Source organism: Pteropus vampyrus, unplaced genomic scaffold (assembly GCF_000151845.1).
Source record: "Pteropus vampyrus isolate Shadow unplaced genomic scaffold, Pvam_2.0 Scaffold31, whole genome shotgun sequence".
Classification (NCBI taxonomy): domain Eukaryota; kingdom Metazoa; phylum Chordata; class Mammalia; order Chiroptera; family Pteropodidae; genus Pteropus; species Pteropus vampyrus.
The window spans coordinates 1,027,116-1,041,902 of NW_011888812.1; the positions used below are offsets into that span (position 1 = coordinate 1,027,116).

A 14,787-nucleotide genomic window follows, 5' to 3' on the forward strand; every position below is an offset into this window, starting at 1 on the left:
ATCAAACAGAGGTCAAGGCTGCCTGGGTTTGGACTCTGATTTTCCCACGGATTGGCTGGTTTTATATCCTGAGCGGGAGGCAGGATAAAGAGGGATGGGAGTAGGAGGTTATGAGAAAGGGAAAGGCCCCTGGAGCACAAAGTTCTTTCCACTTTCTGGACTTGACCTCAGGAAAGTTCCCCTAAGTGAGTGCTCCAGGTAAAAAGCCCCCTTCCCCTCTGGGCCAGATGAAGAAGAGGATGGCAGACTTCTGACATGTCTTTCATGGTGGGTTTGGAGAAAGGAGAGGTGGACTCCACATGGAGGAAAATAGAAAACCATCCCCAGGTCTTCAATGTCAGTAAGAAAATCCTCCAGATAAAAACACGACAGTGGGAGTGAGTGCTCCCTCATGTACACTGGACGGATAGCTCGTGAAAGTCATTTGGTAAATTGAATTTAGTCATATCAAAATTAGGAATGTTTTTGATGAAAAAGGAAATTTACCACTTTTAAGAATTTTTTTTTCTCTTATACCAGATCACTCAACTTGCTCTGTAATCTCTCTAGTGCCTTACACAGAGCTATATCTGATTCCCTTTGTAATTCCTTCTATGGCCGATTATACCCATTAAGTTTTCTTAAAGGGCTCTCTCGGTTGTATAACGTGCTATTTTTCTTCTGCAATTATTTCTTGCTTTTTGGGAAAATGTTTTTATAAAAGCAACCGAAGTTTTTTTCTCCCTTCTATTGCATAGGAGGGGATATTATTAACTTGGACTTTCCACAAAAGACCTTGGCTGCTTGGCCAGCATGCTCTAAGTGTGAGAGTTCAGGAATAATGGCTGCTTTGTATTCAGTAGCCCAACTTCTTAGGCCCTCTTGGATCCTTGCAATATATGAACATTTTAGCTCTTAAGATTCTGTAGGTGGGACAGGGTGGGTGAGGACATTGAAGCCCAGTGATGGGTAGGGCCAGGCCTAAAGTGAGATCATAATTCCCAGCGGGGGTAATATTGACCCCAGAGGGAAAAAATTTCTTCTTGGAGATCAAAAAATCTTAGCTATTATTATGTTTTATGATCCTCCAAGGGGCCATAGTACATTAACGATATGCAGTATTTCTATGGTATTAACATTTCATGGGGGGAGGAGGGGAGACATTTAAGAAACAATTATCTTAAAAGTCTCCTTGGTGGAGCGATAACAAAAAAAGATTGAGTGTCACTAGGTTAGACCTAGAGTCAGCAGCAGGACAAGAAGGAGGTATCTAGGGAGGGTGTTAGGCCTGCTGTTCTAGCCACACATTTTTGTTTTTTCGAGGCGCTGGCTGGTCTGTCATCATGGAAAGAGCACTGGACTGAGAGTCATGATTCTGCCTTTGCATCTCTCCAAGCCTCAATTCTTCATCTACTAAATGAACATACTGACGAGGTGGACTCCAGGCTGTGCCTTAGCTCTGTGATTTTCTTCAGGCACCCTCCCAACTGGGCCAGCACACCCAGACATGTATACTCATCCACATCCACATACATGTTGGTCGTATTTGGATACTGTGGTCGAGCAAGCTCATCAGACCACTACCAGCAGAGGTTAAACTTTTAGCTCTGAAAAAGCCTCTCGATTTCCTCTCCTTCCATTCCTCCTATGCCCATGACTTTCAGCAGTGGGTTTTGGATATTCTTTGCCTGCGTTATCCAGGCCCCTCATGCATTTCAAACCCTCGCTTGCTACGCGTCAACAGACCCACAGCTGTTGGAATCAGTTTCTCCAAATGTGGACACCATTCTAGCTGCCTAGTAAGTAGTAGAGGATCAAACATAATCCACACAAGGGGGAAGAATCAGGTAGGTTCCCTTTCATGCATGAGAAAGGCTAGCCACAGGTACCTTTCAGAATGAGACAGCGATGGCATAGAGGCTGAGGTCCCCGATGACTCCAAGGCCTTCCTAACCCTTTTGAGAGCCGGCGCACTCACCCAGTGTGCACAAGGAGACTCCACACAGTCAGAGGGACAGGCCTGTGGGCTTCTCACCCTACACGAATCAGAAGCAGCAATCACAGGTGTGGTGACCATGGCCTGAGCAACTGGGCACCTCTGCTCAGCCTTCCAGAGAGAGAGGGAAGGAGCAAACCACTCAGCCTTGGCCTGTTTGCCAGAAGAGGAAAATTCCTTCCTGACTCTGTCAGAGATCATCAACTTCACTCTGGCCATGTGACCAACAATCCACCCAATTAAGCATCTACGCATTGGCTTTTTATGCACCAAAACATTACCAGGTAGAACCAGGCTGTGAGGGTATAAAGCAGGGGTCCCCACTCCCCAGGCTGTGGACCGGTACCGGTCTGTGGTCTGTTAGGAACCAGGCCGCACAGCAGGAGGTGAGCGGAGAGCGAGCGAGTGCAGCTTCACCTGTGTGTGCAGCCGCTCCCCAGCGCCAGCATCACCATCTCAGCTCTACCTCAGATCATCAGGCACTAAATTCTCATAGGAGCACTGGTCTCTGGTGCCCAAAGTGTTGGGGACCGCTGATAAAGGATCCCACCATCTGAGCAGTCTCAGTGGGAAGAAAAATGTTTTTCTTCCCTCTAAGCCACAGTGACACCCAAATGTGCACTTGGTCCCGAGTCCCGTGGGCAAGGTAGGGTCAATCTCCCACTCTTTGTACCTCCCAAGAAGGGACACACGGAGGAGATCCCAATGGACTATTTCAACACTTGCCGTTAAAGAATTGTAGGTTGGGTGCTTGAGTGTTTGCTCTTCTGGGAGAAACCAGAGCAGCTGGGAGAACCGACTTGCTGACGTCTTGCCAAGCGATTCTTCACCTTTCTTTAGCTTGCTTAGGGAGCTTGGTAGTTTGTTTTTAGTTGTTTTACTGAAGGCGCAGCAAAGACGCACAGAAGGTACTCCATACAGTTTACGGTGAGCTCCAATGCAAAGCTTCTCGGTTTTGGATTAAACCTATTGGGGATTCGATTCTACCTCAGCCACTCACAAGTCAAGAAACACGTGACACATATTTGGAACACATGTTTCTTACTACTCAGCCTGTCAAAATTACTTTTGTTTAATACAAGGTGTGGCATGTAAAAATCCATGACCGTCTCCAAGCTCATCTCTAAAATGAGGATTTTAATATGGACTTGTCACAATGTCCCGAGGATTTAATAAAATTAGATAATATATGCAGAAGACTGAGAACAGGACACAGATTCATTTCTTGGGGGAGAGGGTGGAACTGATCATCATTGGTGTATCTAAAAGGCTGTTATCAAAGGACTTCTGAGAAAAGAAGTCAACGAAACTGTGAAAATGCCTGCTGAGAATACTTTGAATCACGAAAAACATTCTCACAGAGAACATGGGGACAAGAGAATTAAGCTTTCACTCAGGGCGGCAAACAACCCCTTTTCATGGGTCTTTAGGCTAAAACACAAAGCTGTCTCCCTAAATCACTTTGCTTTTCTAGGCTCACTTTCCTCATCTGTAAAATGAAGAGGTTGTACCTAATGATCTCTGACATCCTTTTGGGCTTGTAAAATTATTAGCACATCCAAAGGTCTGTCTGCAGCTTCAGGAAGAGAGCATGTGCTACCAGTGGCTGCCAGTAGGGGGAGGCTGCATAAGGTTACCCCAACCCTACCCCCACATCCCCCAGCCCCATACACTGCAGAGTCTTTGAAAAATGTCTGAGAATATAGTGGAAAAACCCTAATCATTGCATTTCTGGAAGGATTCTATACTAAGGTGGCGTGAGAGGACAAAATAGGTTTCTTTTAAGCTATTACATACAAACAAATTCCTGAAAAAATGCCCCATACTGTAATAAGGCAGCTTATTTTCTCTAGATTAAAGTGGGGACCAAGAGCAGGCCAGTGGGGAAAGGAAGAGTTTAACCAGGGGGAGGTGGGCTTTCCTTGAAGCTGAAGATCTTTTCAGGGTAAGATCCAGCTTTCCTTCCTAAAGATAGCTTTAGGAAGCATGGAGAATTGAGTGCCTGTACACATTCCCTCTTGGTTTCCCTTGGTTTAGTGGAGTGATCCAGAGGGAGTGGGGGCTGCCGAGGGGAGGGTGGGTGGCTACACAGCTTGAGGAGGCAAAAATGTCTCTCTCAGGCAAGCAGTGAAATTCCACTTACACAGCTCCCGGGAGGTGCCGTGACTGACAGAACTGGTAGGTAGACTGGTAGACTGGAGCTGGAGACCGATAAACAGACCCAGGCCCCAGCCCGAGCCTCTAATCCCTGACACCCCTTACAATCCATCCAAAAGAGCAAAGAAAAGGTGCTTACGTGAGGACAGCGGTGACTAGGTCCAAAGAGGAGGCTTTCAAGGCAAGAGAAGGCAGGCGCTCCCAGCACCAGCGTACAGTGGAGATAAAGGCACCTGTAGCCTTGTGATATAAGTAACACCTACAGACAGGTCCGTTTGGTTTTTCAGGTTTACGCACAGCCCCTTTGATGACGGTGACATACAGTGTGACACGGCTCCTTGGGGGGGGGGGGGATGGTTCTCACGTGCAGAAAGTTTACCTTTATCCTGCTTTTGAGCCCAGCTCACAGCCCTCCCTCCTGGCCCAGGGGACTCAGTAAACAAACTGAGAATTCTTGCCTCTGGGAGCTTTGTGGGATCCTGCGTTGGCTGGGGATTCTGGTTTGTGCAAGCTGGAGGGGAAGCTCCAAAATGCAGCCCCAGTGTCTGTGTCAGTAGCCTCGCTCCTGGCCTGGTGGACTCCTGCACTTTTATATAGCATGTCATTCTCCCCTTTTCCCCGTGTGGCAGGGAGGAAGGGAAGGATGGGGTAGTGGTTAAGAATGCAGGCTTTGCAGCTCGATGGCTTCGGGTTCAAATTCTAGGTCCCTAATTTTCTAACTGTGTCACCTTGAATAACTTAATAAGCCTGTCTGAGCTTCATTGCTCTGATGCAAATAATAGTACCTATCCACGGGGGGTTGTGGGAATCACGTGAGGTAATGCCAGTGAAGCACCGAACAGCCTTTTGTCAGCCGTGATGGTCATAGCGTTTTCCCTGAGAGAGCACAGTAACCAAACCCCTCTTCTCTACTATTTCCTCCAGACTCATGCCTTCACACTAGCTGAGGGGAGCGGCCAGCTTGCAGAACCACTGTTGGGCCTTTCTTCTACTTTTTCACTCAAAGCACGAACAGAGCATTGGACACATTAACTTGTTCGACTTTTGACATCTTTGGGTGTAATGAGCCCTGTGATAGCTTTCTCCCTCCTCCCCACCCCATACCTCGTGGACACAGAAACGAAGGGGTTTAGGTGCCCGGTCAGGTGTCTACAGCTATGAGGTGGGACCTGACTTGGAGGCCAGCTCTCAGGTGTCTAGCAAAGAACTACCTGCTTTTGAGGACTTCCCCGTGAGAGCAGAAGCTCGACCTAATTTAGGCTGTGAAATACAGCGTCCCCGGTCATGGGACAGTATTTATGACCCTATTGCACTGGGTGTCCAGCTGTCTTGGGGAGCTGAGACATCGTGTCCAAAGTGCAGACTCCAAGCTTTAGGGTGAAAGCAGCGACTGGTTTGTTAGGTTTTCTTGGGAATACTGGGCACGGGGACAAACACACAAATACAAATACGTGAACGGTCTGGTGAAACAAAGGGCAGTTCATAGAGAACTCAGGTGTCATCATGGAAAAATTGCTGAAGGAAGATGGGGACGGCCTAGGCTGCTGACTTGCTGTGTAACCTCAGGCAAGTCCAGTAGCCTCTCTGGGCTTCGTTTCCCCCGGTGGTAAAAAGAGGAGGTTGGATTAGAATAGTGATTTTCAAACCATGGTCTAAGGAACCCCAGGGGTTCCCCAGAGCCCTCATAAGGGATGTGGGGGTGAGAGGATGGGAGTGGAGTGGGTTAGGCTTTAGGCTTCTCTTCCCTGTTTCAATAAGAGCATCTCAGCTTTTATACAAATTTTCAGGATAAGATTTCACTTGAACAAAAGAATCTGTACTTAAAAAGAGTTCGCAAAGAACTGGATTAGATGGTCTTTGAGATTCTTTTAAGCCTTAAAATTCTGTGATCTGCCTCTTCCTGCTTGGTGTCTGGGGGACCGCAATGGTCCTACACACCATGTTCCCCGCTGTTGGGCACTTTCCCATCTTGTCACTGGTTTCTGAAATGCTTCTCAGGTTTGTGTCTGCACATGTACATTCTTTCCAGTGGAGAAGTGTTCGAGGTAAACATATTATTCTGCTATTGTTTTTAGAAGAGCGTTTTTTTGTTGTTTTTTTTTGAGAAATTATATTTTTTTTATACTGTCTTGGCTCAAATATTTTGGAGTGAAAAGTTTTCTGACAGTGGATGTATATGACAACAAACTCTGTTTGTTTCATGATTCTGACAGTATAACACGGCATCTCTGAGTGCCTGTGTGGGAAATTATAGGCTTCTGGACCAGTAGATAAAAGGGGTGATTAAGATAAAACCAAAGTAAAAGAGGAATTTGACTCTAATTAAGTCTAACTATCACATTGAACCTAAAATTGATTGGAGTAGAGATCTTGGACGATATCAAACACTAAGCTTATAAAAACTGTATAATGAATGTTAGTCAAAGACAAGAGATGGGGGTTGAGGGTGGGGACGAGGTTGGCAGAAGGAATGGAGCATTTCAGAATTTCCAGCCTATTCTCCTTCTGGTGTCTCAACCACACAGTGACAACAGTAACACTAGGCTTATAAGAGCTACTGGAGGGAGACTTCTGAGGTTTGAATGCCTGCTTTGCCATTTGCTGGCTAGGTGAGCCTGGGAAGTATATTTAAAATCCTTACATCTCAGTTTCCTCATTTATACAATGGAGACCAAGAATACATCTCTTCTAGGGTTGTTGGGCGAATTCAATGAGTTAAAACCTTGGGAAGTGGTGAGAGTCCCAAGCGTGTCCTCTATTATCTACATGCTGGCCTGTTACATTTGTTAAAGTAATTAAACAAGGAGGCCATTAGACTCCGCTGGATCAAATGCAAGCAACTGACACCGAAGCCAGAGTTGACTATAAATGTTACCTTTCGGCATTGCCATAGGAAATAGGACAATATTGCCCTTCTACAATGCATAATCATAATCGCTACCATACATGAGGCATTTAGAACAGTTTAGGCATGCTACATGTATTAAGTCATTTAATCCTTACATCATTCTTCTGAGGTAGCTACCATTATTATTATGTAAAATTTACTAATGAGAAAACAGGCATAAGGAGTTTAAGTAACTTGCCCAATGTTATTCAGCTGGTGGGATTCAAAGCAGGATTTGAGCCCAGGCGGATAGCAACAGAGTCCACAAGCTTCACCATTATGTTATCATTTGAAACCTCTGATGGAGGCAGAATTTGAGTCGAAGAGATACCAATGTTTTTAGCTATCTCAGGTTGTTCGCAGGATCTTTAAAAGCAAGGACAAGAGTTGTAAACCTGTTGTCCCCTAAAACATCCAGCATGGACAAAAGCATAAATCAGTGCTCAAGCAATTCTTTTTGGCTGATTGTGTATTTGTTTTGTTTTTCTCTTTGGGTATCTTTCCCCTGTCTCCTATATCCAACTCATCATTTAGCTGTTTGGGCTGCCTGTTCTCCAGACCAGAAACTCTAATTCAGTACATGGCACCAGTGAGTGGCTCTCTGATAATCCCTCCTTGGTTATGAGCCTCACGGAAGTAATGGATCTTTGTGTGATTTCCAGCACTGAAGGCATCATGGAGGTTCAACAATGGCAAAATCAATGGTTGGCAGAAGCATAATAAAAATGAGGATAAGAATACTGATTTGTTGTTATAAAGCTGAATTATCATAATGTTTATGAAACAGCCAACACAATGGCATGACTGTATTTCTAGTCTCCTCTCTTCTCATAATAGACTGGAAGTCAACCTAATCAAAGTTTCTCTGCATTGAGTCAGTCTGAATAAATCTGAAGCTATAATTGCTGTACGAAGTCACAGATACGAGGCCCAAGCAAAGGATGCCTACTCAAACAGAGAGTTTTGGAAGACAGAATCTTCTTTAGGTGTTTTCCTACCAAACGTCAGTCCCCTGGCAGGCATGAGGGCTTACTTTCAGAGAGAGTTGCAGGGGTGACGATTTGAGAAATGGATGACATTGACTCCTGCAACCAGTCTGTCCCATTGGTTGGAGGATGGCATGGTGCTAATGGCGCTGCCATTGACATTTTGGGCATCAGTTAGACCAGTCTCTCCGGCCATGGCTAATTGGCTTGGTTAATTCAGAAACCACACTAATGAAGGGTAGGTTATCAGTAGATAATTAATCAGTCAATCATTACAGACTCAACCTTCCTACAGGTGAGCTGACACCAGACTTGCTGGGAACTTAAGTATCTGAAACTCAGTTTCCCTGCCTATCAGTGAGAGTGATCATGCATGTAGTTTGTAATGTGTGTGACCACACTGACCTCCACGTCTCCAGACTGAACTCCTCCCTTCTACCAGTTGTCATCCAGAGGCATGTCTTTGGTCAAAGGATGGGGATGATGGGCCCAGAGAAAGGGTGTGAGGCTGAGGGTGGAAGGTAAGGAAGGCGAGGTTGCCAGGCAAAATTCGTGATTGAATTCATGCAGATCTCTCCTCGTCGATCAACCGAATCTTATTCTAAGATGGTGATTATAATACACATCTTTGATTTAGATAATCATCTTGGGGAGAAAACATTATGTTAAATGTGCAGATAAATTATAAAGCTTATCCTGATTTCAGAAATGTTAAAATGTGAATTTGGTAGATATGTATAGTAATTAAAAAATATTTTTATAATAGGTCATTATTGTCAGGAATACAAAAAAGAATAACACGTAGTTGTGGCCTTTAAGTAATAGATATTTTAACAGAGAATTCATGAGGAAACATTTAGAGGCAGTATATAATTCCATGCCAAGTTTTGAGTTAGGGGCTATAGAACTTCAGCAAGAGGGAGATCAGTAAGGGCTGGAGGAGTTAGAAGTTTCCTATGGGAAGTGGCATTTGAGCTGGGCCGTGAATGATTGGAAGTGCTTGCTAAAAATGGTTGATTATTATGTGCCAAGCACAACAACTGTTGGAGTAGGGGCTATTATTATCCCCATTTTACGGAAGGGAAAACCGAGGCTGAAAGAGTTGCAGTAATTTGCCCAAGTGCACATAGCTAACAAGTAGCAGAGCCAGGATTTCATCCTGTGATTGCCTGGTTCAAAGCTCGGGCCATCGTTCACCGTGCTCTGTGATGTCTGAGATGACCAAAAGGAGAGGCTCTTTCAAATAAGAGGAAGCCTGGAGAAGTGTGAGGATGAGTATGGGATAGCCCAAGATGCTCACAGAAGCTTGGCAAGAGTCTTACACGTGGCCCCGCATGGCAGCCCTGAAATTTTGAATCATGGTGCTGGTGCCTGAGGTATTGGACCCTGTGAACAAGAATAGTCTCTGGCCAGTTGATGGGAACTTTGAGTTTGAGGAGATCTCATGTCTTGTCCGCTCTTCAGGGCGAATTTGTTCAGGGCAGCAAGGTGAGACTTGGTCAAAAACTTTGATTTTGCTCACTTTCTGCCCACATATTTTTACATGATCATACAACTATTTCTTATAGAGATTGTTGCTGGATTTTCTTCTTCCAACAACTCTGAAATAATATTGTCACTGTTGTTTATTTGCATTCTTTTCTTTTCTCCCACAGATTAATTTCTCATTGGAAAATATAAATGTCTGAATTACACACCGCAATGTGCTGAGTTTGGTTCTGTGCAGGAACTAACTTAGAGAAACAGTCTCAGTTGTAAACACTGAGAATTTAGGGGTTGGGCTTTTTATAAAACTTCGGTTTACCGCTATTATGAAGTTTTCTGCTTTATCACTTTCTTACAGTTTGTCATCATATCTTAATTGAAATCAAATGATTCCTTGTACTTATAAAACTGTGGGGAGAGCCCGGAAATTTAGGAAGCTGCCCATCCTCACCAAGAGGTCGCATCAACACGGACTCATCTGTGCCTTGAACTTGTAAATCTGAACTTGTAAATCTCGGAGGTTCCAATTAGGAACTTTGCACTCCCTAAAGACTGTGTCTGGGGTCAGCATTTTTGGATGTTATTGCTGTGCTATTGGAGTTTAAGTGAAAATAGCTGTTTTCTTTGGTCAGCTCGTCACTCTCACCGGCGCCTCTTATAAACTTGGTGTTTCGATTCTTTCTCGACGTGTGAAGGGAGATGGGTGGGAGTCAGTTTCATTTTGTGTTGACAGCTATTGCTTCAGTTCCACAGAAGCAGTGAAATATGGGACTTGGCTGAACATTTTCAGGTGAGGCACTAACAAAACAGATAATCATGGTGTTGCCAAGAGTAAAAGTCAGATGAGAAGGCGGCTAAGGAAAAACCAGTATTTGAAAAAGTACTGGGTTTTTAATCTGATGGATGTGGATAGTCAGTTGGTTATCTCCTTGAGCCACAGTTTCTTCATCTAAAAACCTAGATAAATAAATTGTAACTTCATAGAGTTTTGGTGAGAGTTAAATGAGATAATGGAATATAAGAATTACTTAGCTCAATGCCTAGCACATATTAAATACTCAACAAATGTACTACTACTACGAAGACTTATTATTATGATGATGATGTTATTGTTATTGTTATCATTATTATTATTCTTATCCAAGTCTCAGTTTCCTAATGAGCAAAATGAGAATAATATTAGCTACTCACTAGATTAATTGAAATAATTCGGGTATATGCATCTGACATATAGTAGATCTATCTATTTATTTTTAGTCTCTTATCTGGTATCTATCAAAAGTTTATCAACCTTGGGAGTTAGGAGAAGGCCACCATATTTGGCCAAGTCCTTAATTATCTTAAATGAAGCACTACTCTTATGAGATGTTTATTCCGTCAACCACGTTTCTTTTCTGAGCTCCAATCTGCCTTTCTGGGAGCAAAGAAGCTCCAGGAATCCCAATAGCTCAGTTTATAGAGTGGCCAACAGATCTGCCACATGGCCGTAAAGATCCCAGCGGGCTCGCTTTGCATCTCTCTACACAAGCGCTATGAGTGGGGCTTTAGCAAGTTCACATTTCTGCAGTACTCCTGGGTGAATGGGTGTCACCCACCTCTATGGGAAGAAAACAGCTACTGGATTCTTTCTGGGTTTTCAGTTGTGTTCACCCCAGGCTGCAGTCGTCTGTCACTTTGGGCATAGTACAGGTAGCACCTCTGCATTAAGGCAGCAGGCAGGTTTTTCACAAGGCTTCTCAAGGAGGAAATAATCAATTGGGGTCAAGTGTTCCAGTGAAAGCAAGCAGTGAGTTGCACAATCGGCCAGCAGATCCCGGCTGTGCTGAAAGAGGGCTGGTTCAGGTGCCTAACACACCTGCGGGGAGCAGACTGGGGACAGAGATGACCCGGTTGGCTCTGTGACTATCCTGCAGCCTCTGGGCAGTTGGTCACCCCTCTCTTTAAGGGCCTTGAACTGAGCCTTGGAGTGTTACCTGACACCCACTGGACCACTGATATTTAACGAAGTTTAAATCAGAACTGGCAGCTTTACAGGGAACGCCTTGAGTGTCTGGGCCCCAACGAGTTCCTGCCCAGAGGTAAGTGGCATTGACTTCAGTTCAGGCCAAAAAAATATTCGGGAGGAGTACTGCTCTTTCAGGATCCCTTGCAACTGAAAAACTGGTTTATGGTCATGGATATTTAAGACGAGCCAAGATAGATCTAGACATACAATCAGTGGCTAAAGTGGGCACCTACTAAAAAAAAAAAAAAAAAAGAGGACACCTACAGGTGGGATCTGCATTTGAGAGTTCTATAGATGCTGGCTAAGTACAAATATGGAAACGTCTATTTTTTGGAAAAAGAGTAATGACATGTCTTAGGTATGGTGAAGAAACAGGGACAATTTCAAGTCCAGTTGCATCAACCTGAGCAAACAAACAAGCACACTGGCCATCAGAGCTATCACATGTCCTCCCGTCTCTCAGGCACAGAGCCCACAGAACACCTAGACACCACTCCCAGCCACACTCCTTCCCCTTCCACGGTCCTCCCCGTAGACCAACCACACACGGCACGGATTCTCCCCCTCCTCCCATACCATGTACAGCCATCAGATAAACACAGTCCCCTTAGGAAGCTGATTAATAAAACTATTTTATCTATAATTACACTTGACTGATAATAATGTCCTCAGAGCCTGCATGGTTAGATTGGCTTAGATTGTAACATCCAGATTAGGGCTGAACTCCCTTTGAACTCTTGCCTCACTGCTGGTCTCTCCAGCTCAGAGATTACAAATGGCTTTAGCTGGATTCGCCCCATGGAACCAGGAGGGTAAGTAGAATTCCTGCTCTCCTTGGTCGGTTCTCTGTTCTGTCTGACGCTGTACAGATGGTATCTGTGAAAACACTGGCTAAATCAAATGACCTCCTCCCACCCATCGCTGCGTACCCTGGCGGGTCGATTTTCAAACCAATTTCAAGCTCAGATTCCGTGGAGGACGTCACTGTGAATGCTGTCTTGAAGACTGACACTTGAAAATAAACAGTTTAATTCCTGGATCTTGGGTTCTTTGGGACCGGCTCCAGTGAGCCATAATTAACTCTTTAAAGTGTTCACGGTGTCCTCCAAGTAGTAAAATACCTAATCCTTTATGATGCAACGCTGAATGGAGGCAGCGAGGAGGCCTTTTAGGCTAATTACGCGTTGGAATGAAGTTAATGACATGCCGAAGATTCTTTGCACAGCTCCTCTGACGTTGACAAGTCACTTAGTAACATACGAGGGATAAGACAACGATGGCTTTTAAAGAAGGTGGGGGCTGAAAACTGACCTAGACAGGCCCCTGACGTCATTCCCTGAGTCTAGTCCCTTCCTTGGGACTAGCCCCTTGAATTCCAGGAATGAAAAGATCTGGACGTTAAACGGGCCTTCCACGGCATGGGCCTGGAGGTGTGGACCAACATGCACCTGGGTCTCAGCTTTGAACTAGGCATTTATAGAAGCTGAATTAAGCCAAGGATGAAAGCAGAAGTTTACTATCTAAGGGGGCACTTGTGGGCTGAGCAGAAGGCATGCCAGTACAAATAAGCCAGGCGTGCATAGAAACGAACAATCGGATCCCAGGAAAACACCCGGTACTCAGGAATGAGTTCTGACAGCAGCCGCCTGGAAGAGCTCAATGTTACTATGATCCCATGCTGCAGATGAGCACACTGGCATTTCAAAATCGTACAAGGATATCCAACAACTACCCCTTTTCTACTCAGGGCTAGGCATGACTTTGAGCTGTTCCAAGGGACTTCAGCCTCGACTACCATAACAGCCCAGAGTGCCATGTGCTGCTTTTTGCCTCCCCAACAGTACAGATAGGAACCTCAAGATTTCCCTGAGGTTCTTATCCTTTCCCTTGAAGGAAGGCCCCCTTTTCCTCCTCAGTGAAGGGCCAGGGCACAGCTAGCTCTGCCCACTGAGTGACAGTGTTCCTTTCCCGCCAGGTGCCCTTTCTTCTCCCCACACACACAGACACGCAGCACCTACCTCAGCTCGCTCGTCCCGCCAGGCTGGGCTGGGCACGGCTCCTCCGATGTCGTCATCACCCCGCTCAGAGAAGGCCCTGGTTGAGGGGGCCCCTCTTCCTCAGTGGCAAGGACACTGCATGGCTGCCTCCAGGCAGGCAACACCTCACCTGGGTGTCCCAGCCCAGAGCAGGCTCCCAGGTGCAGCAGAGTCCCAGAACGGCAGCCGCCAGGTGGGCCGCCCACCTCCACAGTGCCCAGGTGGTAGCAGAAGGTTAGGTGAGTCTCTTGTTTTGATGGGCTGCAGAAGTGAGAGGCAGAGACCCGTGAGAGACACCTGCTCACTTCCTGGATGCCCGTGAGGTATGAGCACACTGCAGGGGATGCCGACAGGTCTGTGGTCTCCTGCGGAGAATGGTGTGGTGTCTGGAGAAGCCAAAGAGAAATGTGTCAGACAGGGCTTGTTAGCATCTCAGCAACCTGCCACATAGTAATTACCAGCACCTCGTGCTACCCAGAAGAGGGAAGGCAATATTTTTATTCCTATTTTATAGAAGGGTAAGTGGAGGCCCGGGGAAGTCAGACAACCACTTTAGCCAGTCAGAGGCTAAACTTGGCCCTGAGGGAGGCTGACTCAGAGGTTACCCTGGAGCTTGGCTGAAGCAGGTGTGTGGGGACACCACAGGTAGGTCTGCCCCTGGCAATGTGGGCCCCAACAGTCGTGGGCCTCTGTTCTCCTCAGGAATCCCTCTTCTCTGCCACCTCCGCCTCTCCCATAAACCTTATCTGACTCTGCTTTCTACTCTGGCCCCTTCGGCATCTGTCTAGCGCACACTTTTTCCCACAAGGGAACACTGGTTTCCCGAAATACTGTGTGGAGAAAAATGTCTCTGGGCAGCTAATTCAGGACAGGCTGCCATCTACATTCTCTGCTTGGGGTTCGCCAAGCATGTTAGCCTATTAAAAGCTCCAAGGAGTCTTCCAGTGAAGAAACCTATTTAATTGCACTACTCCAGCACTTCCCAAACTTATTTAAGCAACTTTTTCTAGTAACATCCATTAGCACGCCAGCTAGCTAGTGTTCCACCAGATGTGCATTGGGAAATCCTGATGGAGATGGTGGTCAGCTCCCCCAGAGAAGGGCCTGTGACTCTTTCGCCAGGGTGTCCCCTGCACTACCCACTTTTGGCAGGCTCAGAAAATTGGGCAGAATTGAGCAATGCCATCATTTCCCTAGTTCCTCAGGCACGAAAGCCTGAAGTCATCTTCAATACTCATTCCTCAAAGCCCTAGCCC

The 14,787-nt window shown here is 45.8% G+C and overlaps 1 protein-coding gene across 4 annotated transcripts in view; it reads right to left on the bottom strand.

The window, feature by feature from the left end:
• Window positions 1–4,394, bottom strand: part of ELF5 (E74 like ETS transcription factor 5) — a 23,913-nt gene extending 19,519 nt beyond the window's left edge. Inside the window, exon 1 of one of the 4 annotated variants that reach the window (XM_011356808.1) lies at window positions 1,869–2,007. In XM_011356808.1, the coding sequence (XP_011355110.1) occupies window positions 1,869–1,894 (26 nt within the window). In that variant the 5' untranslated portion in view covers window positions 1,895–2,007. Of the gene's footprint in view, window positions 1–1,868; window positions 2,008–4,271 lie in introns of those variants that run through there. The other 3 variants (XM_011356809.1, XM_011356811.1, XM_011356810.1) reach the window with 3 other exon arrangements.
• Between the last annotated feature and the right edge of the window lie 10,393 nt (window positions 4,395–14,787).